The sequence below is a fragment of the Tachyglossus aculeatus genome, unplaced genomic scaffold, assembly GCF_015852505.1.
Source record: "Tachyglossus aculeatus isolate mTacAcu1 unplaced genomic scaffold, mTacAcu1.pri scaffold_194_arrow_ctg1, whole genome shotgun sequence".
Lineage (NCBI taxonomy): Eukaryota > Metazoa > Chordata > Mammalia > Monotremata > Tachyglossidae > Tachyglossus > Tachyglossus aculeatus.
Window position 1 is genome coordinate 210,374 of NW_024044910.1, and position 18,284 is coordinate 228,657.

The 18,284-nt window shown below is 41.7% G+C and overlaps 1 protein-coding gene across 1 annotated transcript in view; it reads left to right on the forward strand.

Moving 5' to 3' along the window:
- LOC119923409 (cilia- and flagella-associated protein 65-like) overlaps window positions 1–18,284 on the forward strand; it is a gene marked incomplete at its 3' end in the record, with an annotated part of 198,524 nt that overhangs the window by 163,602 nt on the left and 16,638 nt on the right. Inside the window, exon 24 of the mRNA XM_038742808.1 lies at window positions 12,226–12,417. Within this exon, the coding sequence (XP_038598736.1) occupies window positions 12,226–12,417 (192 nt within the window). The remainder of the gene's footprint in view (window positions 1–12,225; window positions 12,418–18,284) is intronic.

The window sequence follows — 18,284 nt, forward strand, 5'->3', positions numbered from 1 at the left end:
GCACTGTTCTAAGCGCTGGGGATGTTACATGGTGATCAGGTTATCCCACGTGGGGCTCACCGTCTCAATCCCCATTTTGCAGATGAGGTAACTGAGGCCCAGAGAAGTGAAGTGACTTGCCCAAAGTCACACAGCTGAAAGAATGAATGAAGGCTTGGTTGTGCCAAGCCCTGTTCTAAGCGCTGGGGTAGACACAAGGTAATCAGGTTGTCCCACATGGGGCTCGCGGTCTTCATTCCCATTTTACAGATGAGGTCACTGAGGCCCAGAGAAGTGAAGTAGCTTTCATTCATTCAGTCGTATTTATGGAGCGCTTACTGTTGGCAGAGCACTGTGCTAAGCGCTTAGGAGGAGGAAGGACACAAAGTCACACAGCCGACACACTCAACAGACGCATTCCCTGCCCACCACGAGTCCTGAGCACTTGTCGTGTGTGGGGAGCACTGTGCTTACGCGTTGGAGAGCATACAACACAACAGACATATTCATTCATTCATTCAGTCGTATTTATTGAGCACTTACTGTGTGCAGAGCGCTGTGCTAAGCGCTTAGGAGGAGGAAGGACACAAAGTCACACAGCCGACACACTCAACAGACGCATTCCCTGCCCACCACGAGTCCCGAGCACTTGTCGTGTGTGGGGAGCACTGTACTTACGCGTTGGAGAGCATACAACACAACAGACATATTCATTCATTCATTCAGTCGTATTTATTGAGCACTTACTGTGTGCAGAGCACTGTGCTAAGCGCTTAGGAGGAGGAAGGACACAAAGTCACACAGCCGACACACTCAACACACACATTCCCTGCCCACCACGAGTCCTGAGCACTTGTCGTGTGCGGAGCACTGTACTTACGCGTTGGAGAGCATACAACACAACAGACATATTCATTCATTCATTCAATCGTATTTATTGAGCGCTTACCGTGTGCAGAGCGCTGTGCTAAGCGCTTAGGAGGAGGAAGGACACAAAGTCACACAGCCAACACACTCAACACACACATTCCCTGCCCACCACGAGTCCTGAGCACTTGTCGTGTGCGGAGCACTGTACTTACGCGTTGGAGAGCATACAACACAACAGACATATTCATTCATTCATTCAGTCGTATTTATTGAGCGCTTACCGTGTGCAGAGCGCTGTGCTAAGCGCTTAGGAGGAGGAAGGACACAAAGTCACACAGCCGACACACTCAACAGACGCATTCCCTGCCCACCACGAGTCCCGAGCACTTGTCGTGTGCGGAGCACTGTACTTACGCGTTGGAGAGCATACAACACAACAGACATATTCATTCATTCATTCAGTCGTATTTATTGAGCGCTTACTGTGTGCAGAGCACTGTGCAAAGCGCTTGGGAGGAGGAAGGACACAAAGTCACACAGCCGACACATTCAACAGACGCATTCCCTGCCCACCACGAGTCCCGAGCACTTATCGTGTGTGGGGAGCACTGTACTTACACGTTGGAGAGCATACAACACAACAGATATATTCATTCATTCATTCAATCATATTTATTGAACGCTTACTGTGTGCAGAGCACTGTGCTAAGCGCTTAGGAGGAGGAAGGGCTCAAAGTCACACAGCCAACACACTCAACACACACATTCCCTGCCTACCACGAGTTCCGAGCACTTATCGTGTGTGGGGAGCACTGTACTTACGCGTTGGAGAGCATACAACACAACAGACATATTCATTCATTCATTCAGTCGTATTTATTGAGCACTTACTGTGTGCAGAGCACTGTGCTAAGCGCTTAGGAGGAGGAAGGACACAAAGTCACACAGCCGACACACTCAACACACACATTCCCTGCCCACCATGAGTCCCGAGCACTTGTCGTGTGCGGAGCACTGTACTTACGCGTTGGAGAGCATACAACACAACAGACATATTCATTCATTCATTCAGTCGTATTTATTGAGCACTTACTGTGTGCAGAGCACTGTGCTAAGCGCTTAGGAGGAGGAAGGACACAAAGTCACACAGCCGACACACTCAACACACACATTCCCTGCCCACCAAGAGTCCTGAGCACTTGTCGTGTGCGGAGCACTGTACTTACGTGTTGGAGAGCATACAACACAACAGACATATTCATTCATTCATTCAATCGTATTTATTGAGCACTTACTGTGTGCAGAGCACTGTGCTAAGCGCTTAGGAGGAGGAAGGACACAAAGTCACACAGCCAACACACTCAACACACACATTCCCTGCCCACCACGAGTCCTGAGCACTTGTCGTGTGTGGAGCACTGTACTTACGCGTTGGAGAGCATACAACACAACAGACATATTCATTCATTCATTCAGTCGTATTTATTGAGCGCTTACTGTGTGCAGAGCACTGTGCTAAGCGCTTAGGAGGAGGAAGGACACAAAGTCACACAGCCAACACACTCAACACACACATTCCCTGCCCACCACGAGTCCCGAGCACTTGTCGTGTGCGGAGCACTGTACTTACGCGTTGGAGAGCATACAACACAACAGACATATTCATTCATTCATTCAGTCGTATTTATTGAGCGCTTACCGTGTGCAGAGCACTGTGCTAAGCGCTTAGGAGGAGGAAGGACACAAAGTCACACAGCCGACACACTCAACACACACATTCCCTGCCTACCACGAGTCCCGAGCACTTGTCGTGTGCGGAGCACTGTACTTACGCGTTGGAGAGCATACAACACAACAGACATATTCATTCAGTCATTCAATCGTATTTATTGAGCGCTTACTGTGTGCAGAGCGCTGTGCTAAGCGCTTAGGAGGAGGAAGGACACAAAGTCACACAGCCAACACACTCAACAGACACAATCCCTGCCCACCACGAGTCCCGAGCACTTGTCGTGTGCGGAGCACTGTACTTACGCGTTGGAGAGCATACAACACAACAGACATATTCATTCATTCATTCAGTCGTATTTATTGAGCGCTTACTGTGTGCAGAGCGCTGTGCTAAGCGCTTAGGAGGAGGAAGGACACAAAGTCACACTGCCGACACACTCAACAGACGCATTCCCTGCCCACCACGAGTCCCGAGCACTTATCGTGTGCGGAGCACTGTGCTTACGCGTTGGAGAGCATACAACACAACAGACATATTCATTCATTCATTCAGTCGTATTTATTGAGTGCTTACTGTGTGCAGAGCGCTGTGCTAAGCGCTTAGGAGGAGGAAGGACACAAAGTCACACAGACAACACACTCAACAGACACATTCCCTGCCCACCACGAGTCCTGAGCACTTGTCGTGTGCGGAGCACTGTACTTACGCGTTGGAGAGCATACAACACAACAGACATATTCATTCATTCATTCAATCATATTTATTGAACGCTTACTGTGTGCAGAGCGCTGTGCTAAGCGCTTAGGAGGAGGAAGGACACAAAGTCACACAGCCGACACACTCAACACACACATTCCCTGCCCACCACGAGTCCTGAGCACTTGTCGTGTGCGGAGCACTGTACTTACGTGTTGGAGAGCATACAACACAACAGACATATTCATTCATTCATTCAATCGTATTTATTGAGCGCTTACCATGTGCAGAGCGCTGTGCTAAGCGCTTAGGAGGAGGAAGGACACAAAGTCACACAGCCAACACACTCAACACACACATTCCCTGCCCACCACGAGTCCTGAGCACTTGTCGTGTGCGGAGCACTGTACTTACGCGTTGGAGAGCATACAACACAACAGACATATTCATTCATTCATTCAGTCGTATTTATTGAGCACTTACTGTGTGCAGAGCACTGTGCTAAGCGCTTAGGAGGAGGAAGGACACAAAGTCACACAGCCAACACATTCAACAGACGCATTCCCTGCCCACCACAAGTCTTGAGCACTTATCGTGTGTGGAGCACTGTACGTACGCGTTGGAGAGCATACAACACAACAGACATATTCATTCATTCATTCAATCGTATTTATTGAGCACTTACCGTGTGCAGAGCACTGTACTAAGCGCTTAGGAGGAGGAAGGACACAAAGTCACACAGCCGACACACTCAACACACACATTCCCTGCCCACCACGAGTCCCGAGCACTTGTCGTGTGCGGAGCACTGTACTTACGCGTTGGAGAGCATACAACACAACAGACATATTCATTCATTCATTCAGTCGTATTTATTGAGCGCTTACTGTGTGCAGAGCACTGTGCTAAGCGCTTAGGAGGAGGAAGGACACAAAGTCACACAGCCAACACACTCAACAGACGCATTCCCTGCCCACCACGAGTCCCGAGCACTTATCATGTGCGGAGCACTGTACTTACGCGTTGGAGAGCATACAACACAACAGACATATTCATTCAGTCATTCAGTCGTATTTATTGAGCGCTTACTGTGTTACATATCTCTATTTATTATATCCGTAATTTATTTATTGCTACCAATATCTGCCCTCCCAGACTGTAAGCGCTTGGGAAGTACATATATCTAATTTATTTATTATATCCATAATTTATTTATTTCTACCAATATCTGCCCTCCCAGACTGTAAGTGCTTGGGAAGTACTTATATCCAATTTATTTATTATATCTGTAATTTATTTATTTCTACCAATAGCTGCCCTCCCAGACTGTAAGCGCTTGGGAAGCACGTATATCTAATTAATTTATTATATCTGTAATTTATTTATTTCTACCAGTATCTGCCCTCCCAGACTGTAAGCGCTTGGGAAGTACGTATATCTAATTAATTTATTATATCCGTAATTTATTTATTGCTACCAATATCTGCCCTCCCAGACTGTAAGCGCTTGGGAAGTGCATATGTCTAATTTATTTATGATATCTGTAATTTATTTATTTCTACCAATACCTGCCCTCCCAGACTGTAAGCGCTTGGGAAGTACATATCTCTAATTTATTTATTATATCCATAATTTATTTATTTCTACCAATATCTGCCCTCCCAGACTGTAAGCGCTTGGGAAGTACTTATATCCAATTTATTTATTATATCTGTAATTTATTTATTTCTACCAATAGCTGCCCTCCCAGACTGTAAGCGCTTGGGAAGCACGTATATCTAATTAATTTATTATATCTGTAATTTATTTATTTCTACCAGTATCTGCCCTCCCAGACTGTAAGCGCTTGGGAAGTACGTATATCTAATTAATTTATTATATCCGTAATTTATTTATTGCTACCAATATCTGCCCTCCCAGACTGTAAGCGCTTGGGAAGTGCATATGTCTAATTTATTTATGATATCTGTAATTTATTTATTTCTACCAATATCTGCCCTCCCAGACTGTAAGCGCTTGGGAAGTACATATCTCTAATTAATTTATTATATCTGTAATTTATTTATTTCTACCAATAGCTGCCCTCCCAGACTGTAAGCGCTTGGGAAGTACATACATCTAATTTATTTATTATATCTGTAATTTATTTATTTCTACCAATATGTGCCCTCCCAGACTGTAAGCGCTTGGGAAGTACGTATATCCAATTTATTTATTATATCTGTAATTTATTTATTTCTACCAATATCTCCCCTCCCAGACTCTAAGCGCTTGGGAAGTACATATATCTAATTTATTTATTATATCTGTAATTTATTTATTTCTACCAATATCTGCCCTCCCGGACTGTAAGCGCTTGGGAAGTACATATATCTAATTTATTTATTATATCTGTAATTTATTTATTTCTACCAATATCTGCCCTCCCGGACTGTAAGTGCTTGGGAAGTACATATCTCTAATTTATTTATTATATCCTTAATTTATTTATTGCTACCAATATCTGCCCTCCCGGACTGTAAGCGCTTGGGAAGTACATATCTCTAATTTATTTATTATATCCATAATTTATTTATTGCTACCAATATCTGCCCTCCCGGACTGATCTCTAATTTATTTATTATATCCGTAATTTATTTATTGCTACCAATATCTGCCCTCCCGGACTGTAAGCGCTTGGGAAGTACATATCTCTAATTAATTTATTATATCCGTAATTTATTTATTGCTACCAATATCTGCCCTCCCGGACTGTAAGCGCTTGGGAAGTACATATCTCTAATTTATTTATTATATCCGTAATTTATTTATTGCTACCAATATCTGCCCTCCCGGACTGATCTCTAATTTATTTATTATATCCGTAATTTATTTATTACTACCAATATCTGCCCTCCCAGACTGTAAACGCTTGGGAAGCACATATCTCTAATATATTTATTATATCCGTAATTTATTTATTTCCACCAATATCTGCCCTCCCAGACTGTAAGCGCTTGGAAAGTACATATATCTTATTTATTTATTATATCTGTAATTCATTTATTTCTACCAATATCTGCCCTCCCAGACTGTAAGCGCTTGGGAAGTACATATCTCTAATTTATTTATTATATCCGTAATTTTTTTATTGCTACCAATATCTGCCCTCCCAGACTGTAAGCGCTTGGGAAGTACATTTATCTAATTTATTTATTATATCTGTAATGTATTTATTTCTACCAATATCTGCCCTCCCCGACTGTAAGCGCTTGGAAAGTACATATATCTAATTAATTTATTATATCCGTAATTTATTTATTTCTACCAATATCTGCCCTCCCATACTTTAAGCGGTTGGGAAGTACGTATATCTAATTTATTTATTATATTTGTAATTTATTTATTTCTACCAATATCTGCCCTCCCAGACTGTAAGCTCATTGTGGGCAGGGAATGAGAAGCAGCGTGGCTCAGTGGCAAGAGCCCGGGCTTTGGAGTCAGAGGTCATGGGTTCGAATCCTGACCCCGCCACATGCCTGCTGTGTGACCTTGGGCAAGTCACTTCACTTCTCTGAGCCTCAGTTGCCTCATCTGGAAAATGGGGATGAAGACTGTGAGCCCCAAAGGGGACACCTGTATATATGTATATATGTTTGTACATATTTATTACTCTGTGTATTTATTGATTTATTTTACTTGTACATATCTATTCTATTTATTTTGTTAATATGTTTGGTTTTGTTGTCTGTCTCCCCCTTCTAGCCTGTGAGCCCAGTGTTGGGTAGGGACCGTCTCTAGATGTTGCCAACTTGGACTTCCCAAGCGCTTAGTACAGTGCTCTGCACACAGTAAGTGCTCAATAAATACGATTGATTGATTGATTGATTGATTGACTGTCTCTATATGTTGCCAACTTGTACTTCCCAAGCGCTTAGTCCAGTGCTCTGCACACAGTAAGCGCTCAATAAATACGATTGATTGATTGATTGATTGACAACTTGATCAGTTTGTATCCCCCCCAGCGCTTAGAACAGTGCCCTGCACATAGTAAGCGCTTAGCAAATGCCAACATTATTATTATTAATGCATCTCTCGTTATTTTGTCTACTGTTATTTTGCACACAGTAAGCGCTCAGTAAATAGGATTGATGAAAGAATGAATGAAGGCTTGGTTGTCAGGCTACCTGTTTACGGGATTGGTTGATTGATTGATTGATTGATAATGCGTCTCTCATTATTTTGTCGTGTTATATTGCACACCGTAAGCGCTCAGTAAATAGGATTGATGAAAGAATGAATGAAGGCTTGGTTGTCAGGCTACTGTTTATGGGATTGATTGATTGATAATGCATCTCTCGTTTTGTCTAGTGTTATTTTGCACAGTGTAAGCGCTCAATAAATAGGATTGATGAAAGAATGAATGAAGGCTTGGTTGTCAGGCTGCCTGTTTATGGGATTGATTGATTGATTGATTGATTGATAATGCATCTCCCGTTATTTTGTCTAGTGTTATTTTGCACACCGTAGGCGCTCAGTAAATAGGATTGATGAAAGAATGAATGAAGGCTTGGTTGTCAGGCTACTGTTTATGGGATTGATTGATTGATAATGCATCTCCCGTTATTTTATCTAGTGTTATTTTGCACTCCGTAAGTGCTCAGTAAATAGGATTGATGAAAGAATGAATGAAGGCTTGGTTGTCAGGCTGCCTGTTTATGGGATTGATTGATTGATTGATAATGCGTCTCCCGTTATTTTGTCTAGTGTTATTTTGCACACCGTAGGCGCTCAGTAAATAGGATTGATGAAAGAATGAATGAAGGCTTGGTTGTCAGGCTACTGTTTATGGGATTGATTGATTGATAATGCATCTCCCGTTATTTTATCTAGTGTTATTTTGCACACCGTAAGCGCTCAATAAATAGGATTGATGAAAGAATGAATGAAGGCTTGGTTGTCAGGCTACTGTTTATGGGATTGATTGATTGATTGATAATGCATCTCCCGTTATTTTGTCTAGTGTTATTTTGCACACCGAAAGCGCTCAATAAATAGGATTGATGAAAGAATGAATGAAGGCTTGGTTGTCAGGCTGCCTGTTTATGGGATTGATTGATTGATTGATTGATTGATAATGCATCTTGTTATTTTGTCTAGTGTTATTTTGCACACTGTAAGCGCTCAATAAATAGGATTGATGAAAGAATGAATGAAGGCTTGGTTGTCAGGCTACCTGTTTATGGGATGGATTGATTGATTGTTAATGCGTCTCTCATTATTTTGTCTAGTGTTATTTTGCACACCGTAAGCGCTCAGTAAATAGGATTGATGAAAGAATAAATGAAGGCTTGTTTGTCAGGCTACCTGTTTACGGGATTGATTGACTGATTGATTGATAATGCATCTCTCGTTATTTTGTCTAGTGTTATTTTGCACACAGTAAGCGCTCAATAAATAAGATTGATGAAAGAATGAATGAAGGCTTGGTTGTCAGGCTACTGTTTATGGGATTGATTGATAATGCGTCTCTGGTTATTTTGTCTAGTGTTATTTTGCACACAGTAAGCGCTCAATAAATAGGATTGATGAAAGAATGAAAGAAGGCTTGGTTGTCAGGCTACTGTTTATGGGATTGGTTGATTGATTGATTGATTGATAGTGCGTCTCTCGTTATTTTGTCTAGTGTTATGTTGCACACAGTAAGCGCTCAGTAAATAGGTTTGATGAAAGAATGAATGAAGGCTTGGTTGTCAGGCTGCCTGTTTACGGGATTGATTGACTGATTGATTGATAATGTGTCTCGTTATTTTGTCTAGTGTTATGTTGCACACCGTAAGCGCTCAGTAAATAGGATTGATGAAAGAATGAATGAAGGCTTGGTTGTAAAGCTACCTGTTTATGGGATTGGTTGATTGATTGATTGATTAATTGATAATGCATCTCCCGTTATTTTGTCTAGTGTTATTTTGCACACAGTAAGCGCTCAATAAATAGGATTGATGAAAGAATGAATGAAGGCTTGGTGGTCAGGCTACTGTTTATGGGATTGATTGATAATGCGTCTCTGGTTATTTTGTCTAGTGTTATTTTGCACACCGTAAGCGCTCGGTAAATAGGATTGATGAAAGAATGAATGAAGGCTTGGTTGTCAGGCTGACTGTTTATGGGATTGATTGATTGATTGATAATGCATCTCTCGTTATTTTGTCTAGTGTTATTTTGCACACAGTAAGCGCTCAATAAATAGGTTTGATGAAAGAATGAATGAAGGCTTGGTTGTCAGGCTGCCTGTTTACGGGATTGATTGACTGATTGATTGATAATGTGTCTCGTTATTTTGTCTAGTGTTATGTTGCACACCGTAAGCGCTCAGTAAATAGGATTGATGAAAGAATGAAAGAAGGCTTGGTTGTCAGGCTACTGTTTATGGGATTGATTGATTGATTGATAATGCGTCTCGTTATTTTGTCTAGTGTTATTTTGCACACAGTAAGCGCTCAATAAATAGGATTGATGAAAGAATGAATGAAGGCTTGGTTGTCAGACTACTGTTTATGGGATTGATTGATTGATTGATAATGCGTGTCTCATTATTTTGTCTAGTGTTATTTTGCACACAGTAAGCGCTCAGTAAATAGGATTGATGAAAGAATGAATGAAGGCTTGGTTGTCAGGCTACTGTTTATGGGATTGATTGATTGATTGATAATGCGTCTCTCGTTATTTTGTCTAGTGTTATTTTGCACACAGTAAGCGCTCAGTAAATAGGATTGATGAAAGAATGAATGAAGGCTTGGTTGTCAGGCTACTGTTTATGGGATTGATTGATTGATAATGCATCTCCCGTTATTTTATCTAGTGTTATTTTGCACTCCGTAAGCGCTCAGTAAATAGGATTGATGAAAGAATGAATGAAGGCTTGTTTGTCAGGCTACCTGTTTACGGGATTGATTGACTGATTGATTGATAATGCATCTCCCGTTATTTTGTGTAGTGTTATTTTGCACACAGTAAGCGCTCAGTAAATAGGATTGATGAAAGAATGAATGAAGGCTTGGTTGTCAGGCTACTGTTTATGGGATTGATTGATTGATTGATAATGCGTCTCATTATTTTGTCTAGTGTTATTTTGCACACCGTAAGCGCTCAGTAAATAGGATTGATGAAAGATTGGTTGTAAAGCTACCTGTTTACGGGATTGGTTGATTGATTGATTGATTGATAATGCGTCTCCCGTTATTTTGTCTAGTGTTATTTTGCACACAGTAAGCGCTCAGTAAATAGGATTGATGAAAGAATGAATGAAGGCTTGGTTGTCAGGCTGCCTGTTTACGGGATTGGTTGATTGATTGATTGATTGATAATGCGTCTCCCGTTATTTTGTCTAGTGTTATTTTGCACACAGTAAGCGCTCAGTAAATAGGATTGATGAAAGAATGAATGAAGGCTTGGTTGTCAGGCTACTGTTTATGGGATTGATTGATTGATAATGCGTCTCTCGTTTTGTCTAGTGTTATTTTGCACACTGTAAGCGTTCAATAAATAGGATTGATGAAAGAATGAATGAAGGCTTGGTTGTCAGGCTGCCTGTTTATGGGATGGATTGATTGATTGATAATGCGTCTCTCGTTATTTTGTCTAGTGTTAGTTTGCACACAGTAAGCGCCCAGTAAATAGGATTGACGAAAGATTGGTTGTAAAGCTACCTGTTTATGGGATTGGTTGATTGATTGATTGATTGATAATGCATCTTGTTATTTTGTCTAGTGTTATTTTGCACACCGTAAGCGCTCAATAAGTAGGATTGATGAAAGAATGAATGAAGGCTTGGTTGTCAGGCTACTGTTTATGGGATTGATTGATTGATTGATAATGCGTCTCGTTATTTTATCTAGTGTTATTTTGCACACAGTAAGCGCTCAATAAATAGGATTGATGAAAGAATGAATGAAGACTTGGTTGTCAGGCTACTGTTTATGGGATTGGTTGATTGATTGATTGATTGATAGTGCGTCTCGTTATTTTGTCTAGTGTTATGTTGCACACAGTAAGCGCTCAATAAATAGGATTGATGAAAGAATGAATGAAGGCTTGGTTGTCAGGCTACCTGTTTATGGGATTGATTGATTGATTTATTGATAATGCGTCTCTCGTTATTTTGTCTAGTGTTATTTTGCACACAGTAAGCGCTCAGTAAATAGGATTGATGAAAGAATGAATGAAGGCTTGGTTGTCAGGCTACTGTTTATGGGATTGATTGATTGATAATGCATCTCCCGTTATTTTATCTAGTGTTATTTTGCACTCCGTAAGTGCTCAGTAAATAGGATTGATGAAAGAATGAATGAAGGCTTGGTTGTCAGGCTACTGTTTATGGGATTGATTGATTGATAATGCATCTCCCGTTATTTTGTCTAGTGTTATTTTGCACACCGTAAGCGCTCAGTAAATAGGATTGATGAAAGAATAAATGAAGGCTTGTTTGTCAGACTACCTGTTTACGGGATTGATTGACTGATTGATTGATAATGCGTCTCTGGTTATTTTGTCTAGTGTTATTTTGCACACCGTAAGCGCTCAGTAAATAGGATTGATGAAAGAATAAATGAAGGCTTGTTTGTCAGACTACCTGTTTACGGGATTGATTGACTGATTGATTGATAATGCGTCTCTCGTTATTTTGTCTAGTGTTATTTTGCACACAGTAAGCGCTCAATAAATAGGATTGATGAAAGAATGAATGAAGGCTTGGTTGTCAGGCTACTGTTTATGGGATTGATTGATAATGCGTCTCTGGTTATTTTGTCTAGTGTTATTTTGCACACAGTAAGCGCTCAATAAATAGGATTGATGAAAGAATGAAAGAAGGCTTGGTTGTCAGGCTGCCTGTTTATGGGATTCGTTGATAGATAGATAGATAGATTGATTGATTGATTGATTGATTGATTGTCCCGTCCACCCCCTAGATCTACGAGCTGTACAATGGGGGTTCGGTGCCGGTGACTTTTGAAATTCAGACGGAGCCCTTGCGGAAGGTCCAGGAAGAAAACTTCCACCACCCCGTCTTCTCCTGCCTCTCACCCCTGGGCGAGGTCCCCCCCGGCTGCGTGGCTCAACTTCAGTGGATCTTTTCGCCGCTGGAAGCCAAGACCTACGTTGTAATTATCATTACGCATTCATTCAGTCGTATTTATTGAGCGCTCACTGTGTGCAGAGCACTGGACTAAGCGCTTGGGAAGTCCAAATCGGCAATGTCCAGGCATCAACATCAACGACGGGCTCACGGTCTAGAAGGGGGAGACAGACAACAAGGCAAAACACGTAGACAGGTGTCAATACCATCAGAATAGATGAATTATTGTAATAATAAGAGGGATAATTGTGGTATTTGTTCAGTGCTTTCATTCAGTCAGTCAGTCGTATTTATTGAGCGCTCGCTGTGTGCAGGGCACTGGACTAAGCGCTTGGGAAATCCAAATCGGCAACGTCTAGGCATCAACATCGAAGACGGGCTCACGGTCTAGAAGGGGGAGACAGACAACAAGGCAAAACACGTAGACAGGTGTCAATACCATCAGAATAGATGAATTATTGTAATAATAAGAGGGATAATTGTGGTATTTGTTCAGTGCTTTCATTCAGTCAGTCGTATTTATTGAGCGCTCGCTGTGTGCAGAGCACTGGACTAGGCGCTTGGGAAGTCCAAATCGGCAACAGATAGCGACGGTCCCTACCCGACGACGGGCTCACAGTCTAGAAGGGGGAGACAGATGGCAAACAAAACAAGTAGATAGGTGTCAATACCATCAGAATAGATGAATTATTGTAATACTAAGAGTAATAATTGTGGTATTTGTTCAGCGCTTTCATTCATTCATTCAATCATATTTATTGAGCTCTTGCTGTGTGCAGAGCACTGGACTAAGCACTTAGTCCAGTGCTCTGCCCGCAGTAAGCGCTCAATAAATACGATTGATTGATTGATTGATTGGTATTTGTTCAGCGCTTTCATTCATTCATTCAATCGTATTTATTGAGCACTTGCTGTGTGCAGAGCACTGGACTAGGCGCTTGGGAAGTCCAAATCGGCAACAGATAGCGACAGCCCCTACCCAACAGCGGGCTCACAGTCTAGAAGGGGGAGACGGACTACAAAACAAAACACGTAGACAGGTGTCAATACCATCAGAATAGGTAAATTATTGTGATAATAAGAGTAATAATTGTGGTATTTGTTCAGCGCTTTCATTCATTCATTCAATCATATTTATTGAGCGCTTGCTGTGTGCAGAGCACTGGACTAGGCGCTTGGGAAGTCCAAATCGGCAACAGATAGCGACGGTCCCTACCCAACAGCGGGCTCACAGTCTAGAAGGGGGAGACAGATGGCAAACAAAACAAGTAGATAGGTGTCAATACCATCAGAATAGATTAATTATTGTAATAATGAGTAGTAATTGTGGTATTTGTTCAGCGCTTTCATTCATTCATTCAATCGTATTTATTGAGCGCTTGCTGTGGGCAGAGCACTGGACTAAGTGCTTAGTCCAGTGCTCTGCCCACAGTAAGCGCTCAATAAATACGATTGATTGATTGGTTGATTGATATTTGTTCAGCACTTTCATTCATTCATTCAATCGTATTTATTGAGCGCTTACTGTGTGCAGAGCACTGGACTAAGCGCTTGGGAAGTCCAAATCGGCAACAGATAGCGACGGCCCCTACCCAACAGCGGGCTCACAGTCTAGAAGGGGGAGACAGACAACAAAGCAAAACACGTAGACAGGTGTCAATGCCATCAGAATAGATGAATTATTGTAATAATAAGAGTAATAATTGTGGTATTTGTTCAGCGCTTTCATTCATTCAGTCGTATTTATTGAGCGCTCACTGTGTGCAGAACACTGGACTAAGCGCTTGGGAAGTCCGAATCGGCAACAGATAGAGACGGTCCCTACCCAACGACGGGCTCACAGTCTAGAAGGGGGAGACGGACAACAAAACAAAACATGTGGGCAGGTGTCATCAGAATAAATAGAAATAAAGCTAGATGCACATCATTAACAAAATAAATAGAATAGTAAATATGGACAAGTAAAATAATTCTAATTATGGTATTTGTTAGGCACTTACTACGTGAAGCACTGGGGTAGATGCAAGATAATCGGGTTGGACGCCGTCCCTGTCCCACACGGGGCTCACCGTCTTCATCCCCATTTTCCAGATGAGGGAACCGAGGCCCAGAGAAGTGAAATGACTTGCCCAAGGTCACACAGCCGACGGGAGGTGGAGCCGGGATTAGAACCCATGACCTTCTGGCTCCCAGGCCCGGACTCCACCCGCTAGGCCTGTGTGCAGAGCACTGGACTAAGCGCTTGGGAAAGGACAATAGGACAATTGTCCCCCTCCCCATCCCCCCCGCTTTACCTCCTTCCCCTTCCCACAGCACCTGTATATATGGATAGATGTTTGTACAGATTTATTACTCTATTTATTGATTTATTTTATTTGTGCATGTTTATTCTATTCATTTTATTTTGTTAATATGTTTGGTTTTGTTGTCCGTCTCCCCCTTCTAGCCTGTGAGCCCATTGTTGGGTAGGGACCGTCTCTATATATTGCGACTTGTACTTCCCAAGCGCTTAGTATAGTGCTCTACACACAGTAAGCGCTCAATAAATACGATTGAATGAATGAATTTATTAATCTATTTATTTACTTTATTTTTACGTATTTATTCTATTCATTTTATTTTGTTTAATATGTTTTGTTTTGTCGTCTGTTTCCCCCTTCTAGCCTGTGAGCCCGCTGTTGGGTAGGGACCATCTCTAGATGTTGCCGACTTGGACTTCCCAAGCGCTTAGTCCAGTGCTCTGCACACAGTAAGCGCTCAATAAGTACGATGGAATGAATGGATGAATTTATTAATCTATTTATTTATTTTATTTGCACATATTTATTCTGTTTATTTTATTTGGTTAATATGTTTTGTTTTGTTGTCCGTCTCCCCCTTCTAGACTGTGAGCCCGCTGTCGGGTAGGGACCGTCTCTAGATGTTGCCAACTTGGACTTCCCAAGCGCTTAGTCCAGTGCTCTGCACACAGTAAGCGCTCAATTAATACGATTGAATGAATGAATGAATGTATATATGTTTGTACGGATTTATTACTGTATTTATTTTACTTGTCCATATTTATTCTATTTATTTTATTTTGCTAATATGTTTTGTTGTCTGTCTCCCCTTTCTAGACTGTGAGCCCGCTGTTGGGTAGGGACCGTCTCTATATGTTGCCAACTTGGACTTCCCAAGCGCTTAGTCCAGTGCTCTGCACACAGTAAGCGCTCAATTAATACGATTGAATGAATGAATGAATGTATATATGTTTGTACGGATTTATTACTGTATTTATTTTACTTGTACATATTTATTCTATTTATTTTATTTTGCTAATATGTTTTGTTGTCTGTCTCCCCTTTCTAGACTGTGAGCCCGCTGTTGGGTAGGGACCGTCTCTATATGTTGCCAACTTGGACTTCCCAAGCGCTTAGTACAGTGCTCTGCACGCAGTAAGCTCTCAATAACTACAATTGAATGAATGAATGTATATATGTTTGTGCGTATTTATTACTCTATTTTATTGGTACATATTTATTCTATTTATTTCATTTTGTTAATATGTTTTGTTTTGTTGTCTGTCTCCCCCTTCTAGACTGTGAGCCCACTGTTGGGTAGGGACCGGCTCTCTATGTTGCCAACTTGGACTTCCCAAGCGCTTAGTCCAGTGCTCTGCACACAGTAAGCGCTCAATAAATATGATTGAATGAATGAATGAACTGTGCTCGGCATGTAGTAAGTGCTTAACAAATACGACGATGATGATGATGACGATGAAGCATCACCATCATAGAGAAGCAGCGTGGCTCAGTGGAAAGAGTGCAGGCTTGGGAGTCAGAAGTCATGAGTTCGTATCCTGACTGCCAGTTGTCAGCTGTGTGACATTGGGCAAGCCACTTAACTTCTCTGTGCCTCAGTTCCCTCATCTGTAAAATGGGGATTAAGACTGAGCCCCACGTGGGACAACCTGATCACCTTGTATCCCTCCAGTGGGTGCTACAAGAGCAGTGCTTCACACATAGTAAGCGCTTAACAAATACCATCATTATTATTATTATTATTATCATCATCACATGGGACCAGAATTGTGTCCAGCCCGATTTGCTTGTCTCCACCCAGGCGCTCAGTACAGTGCCTGGCACATAATAAGCACTTAGCCAATACCACTATTCTTCTTCTTCTTCGTTCATTCATTCATTCATTCATTCAATCGTGTTTATTGAGCGCTTACTGTGTGCAGAGCACTGTACGAAGTGTTTGGGAAGTACAAGTTGGCAACATCTAGAGACAGTCCCTACCCAACATTCATTCATTCATTCAATCGTATTTGTTCATTCATTCATTCAATTGTATTTATTGAGCGCTTACTGTGTGCAGAGCACTGTAATAAGCGCTTGGGAAGTCCAAGTTGGCAACATCTAGAGACGGTCCCTACCCAACATTCATTCATTCAATCGTATTTATTCATTCATTCATTCATTCAATCGTATTTATTGAGCGCTTACTGTGTGCAGAGCACTGGACGAAGCACTTGGGAAGTCCAAGTTGGCAACATAGAGAGACGGTCCCTACCCAACATTCATTCATTCATCCATTCAATCGTATTTATTCATTCATTCCTTCAATCAATCGTATTTATTGAGCGCTTACTGTGTGCAGAGCACTGGACGAAGCACTTCGGAAGTACAAGTTGGCAACATATAGAGACGGTCCCTACCCAACATTCATTCATTCGTCCATTCAGTCGTATTTATTCATTCATTCAATCGTATTTATTGAGCGCTTACTGTGTGCAGAGCACTGGACTAAGCTCTTGGGAAGTCCAAGTTGGCAACATCTAGAGACGGTCCCTACCCAACATTCATTCATTCATCCATTCAATCGTATTTATTCATTCATTCAGCCGGTCAGTCCTATTTATTGAGCGCTTACCGTGTGCAGAGCACTGTAGGAGGCGCTTGGGAAGTCCAAGTTGGCAACATCTAGAGATGGTCCCTACCCAACATTCATTCATTCATCCATTCAATCGTATTTATTTATTCATTGCTTCATTCAATCGTATTTACTGAGCGCTTACTGTGTGCAGAGCACTGTATGAAGCACTTGGGAAGTCCAGGTTGGCACCATCTAGAGACGGTCCCTACCCAACATTCATTCATTCATCCATTCAATCGTATTCATTCATTCATTCAATCATATTTATTGAGCGCTTACTGTGTGCAGAGCACTGTACGAAGCGCTTGGGAAGTCCAAGTTGGCAACATATAGGGACGGTCCCTACCCAACATTCATTCATTCGTCCATTTAATCGTATTTATTCATTCATTCATTCATTCAATTGTATTTATTGAGCGCTTACTGTGTGCAGAGCACTGGACTAAGCGCTTGGGAAGTCCAAGTTGGCAACATCTAGAGATGGTCCCTACCCAACATTCATTCATTCATCCATTCAATCGTATTTATTCATTCATTCATTCATTCAATCGTATTTATTGAGCGCTTACTGTGTGCAGAGCACTGGACGAAGCGCTTGGGAAGTCCAAGTTGGCAACGTCTAGAGACGGTCCCTACCCAACATTCATACATTCATCCATTCAATCGTATTTATTCATTCATTCCTTCATTCAATTGTATTGATTGAGCGCTTACTGTGTGCAGAGCACTGTACGAAGCGCTTGGGAAGTCCAAGTTGGCAACATCTAGAGACGGTCCCTACCCAACATTCATTCATTCGTCCATTCAATCGTATTTATTCATTCATTCAATCGTATTTATTGAGCGCTTACTGTGTGCAGAGCACTGGACTAAGCTCTTGGGAAGTCCAAGTTGGCAACATCTAGAGACGGTCCCTACCCAACATTCATTCATTCATCCATTCAATCGTATTTATTCATTCATTCAGCCGGTCAA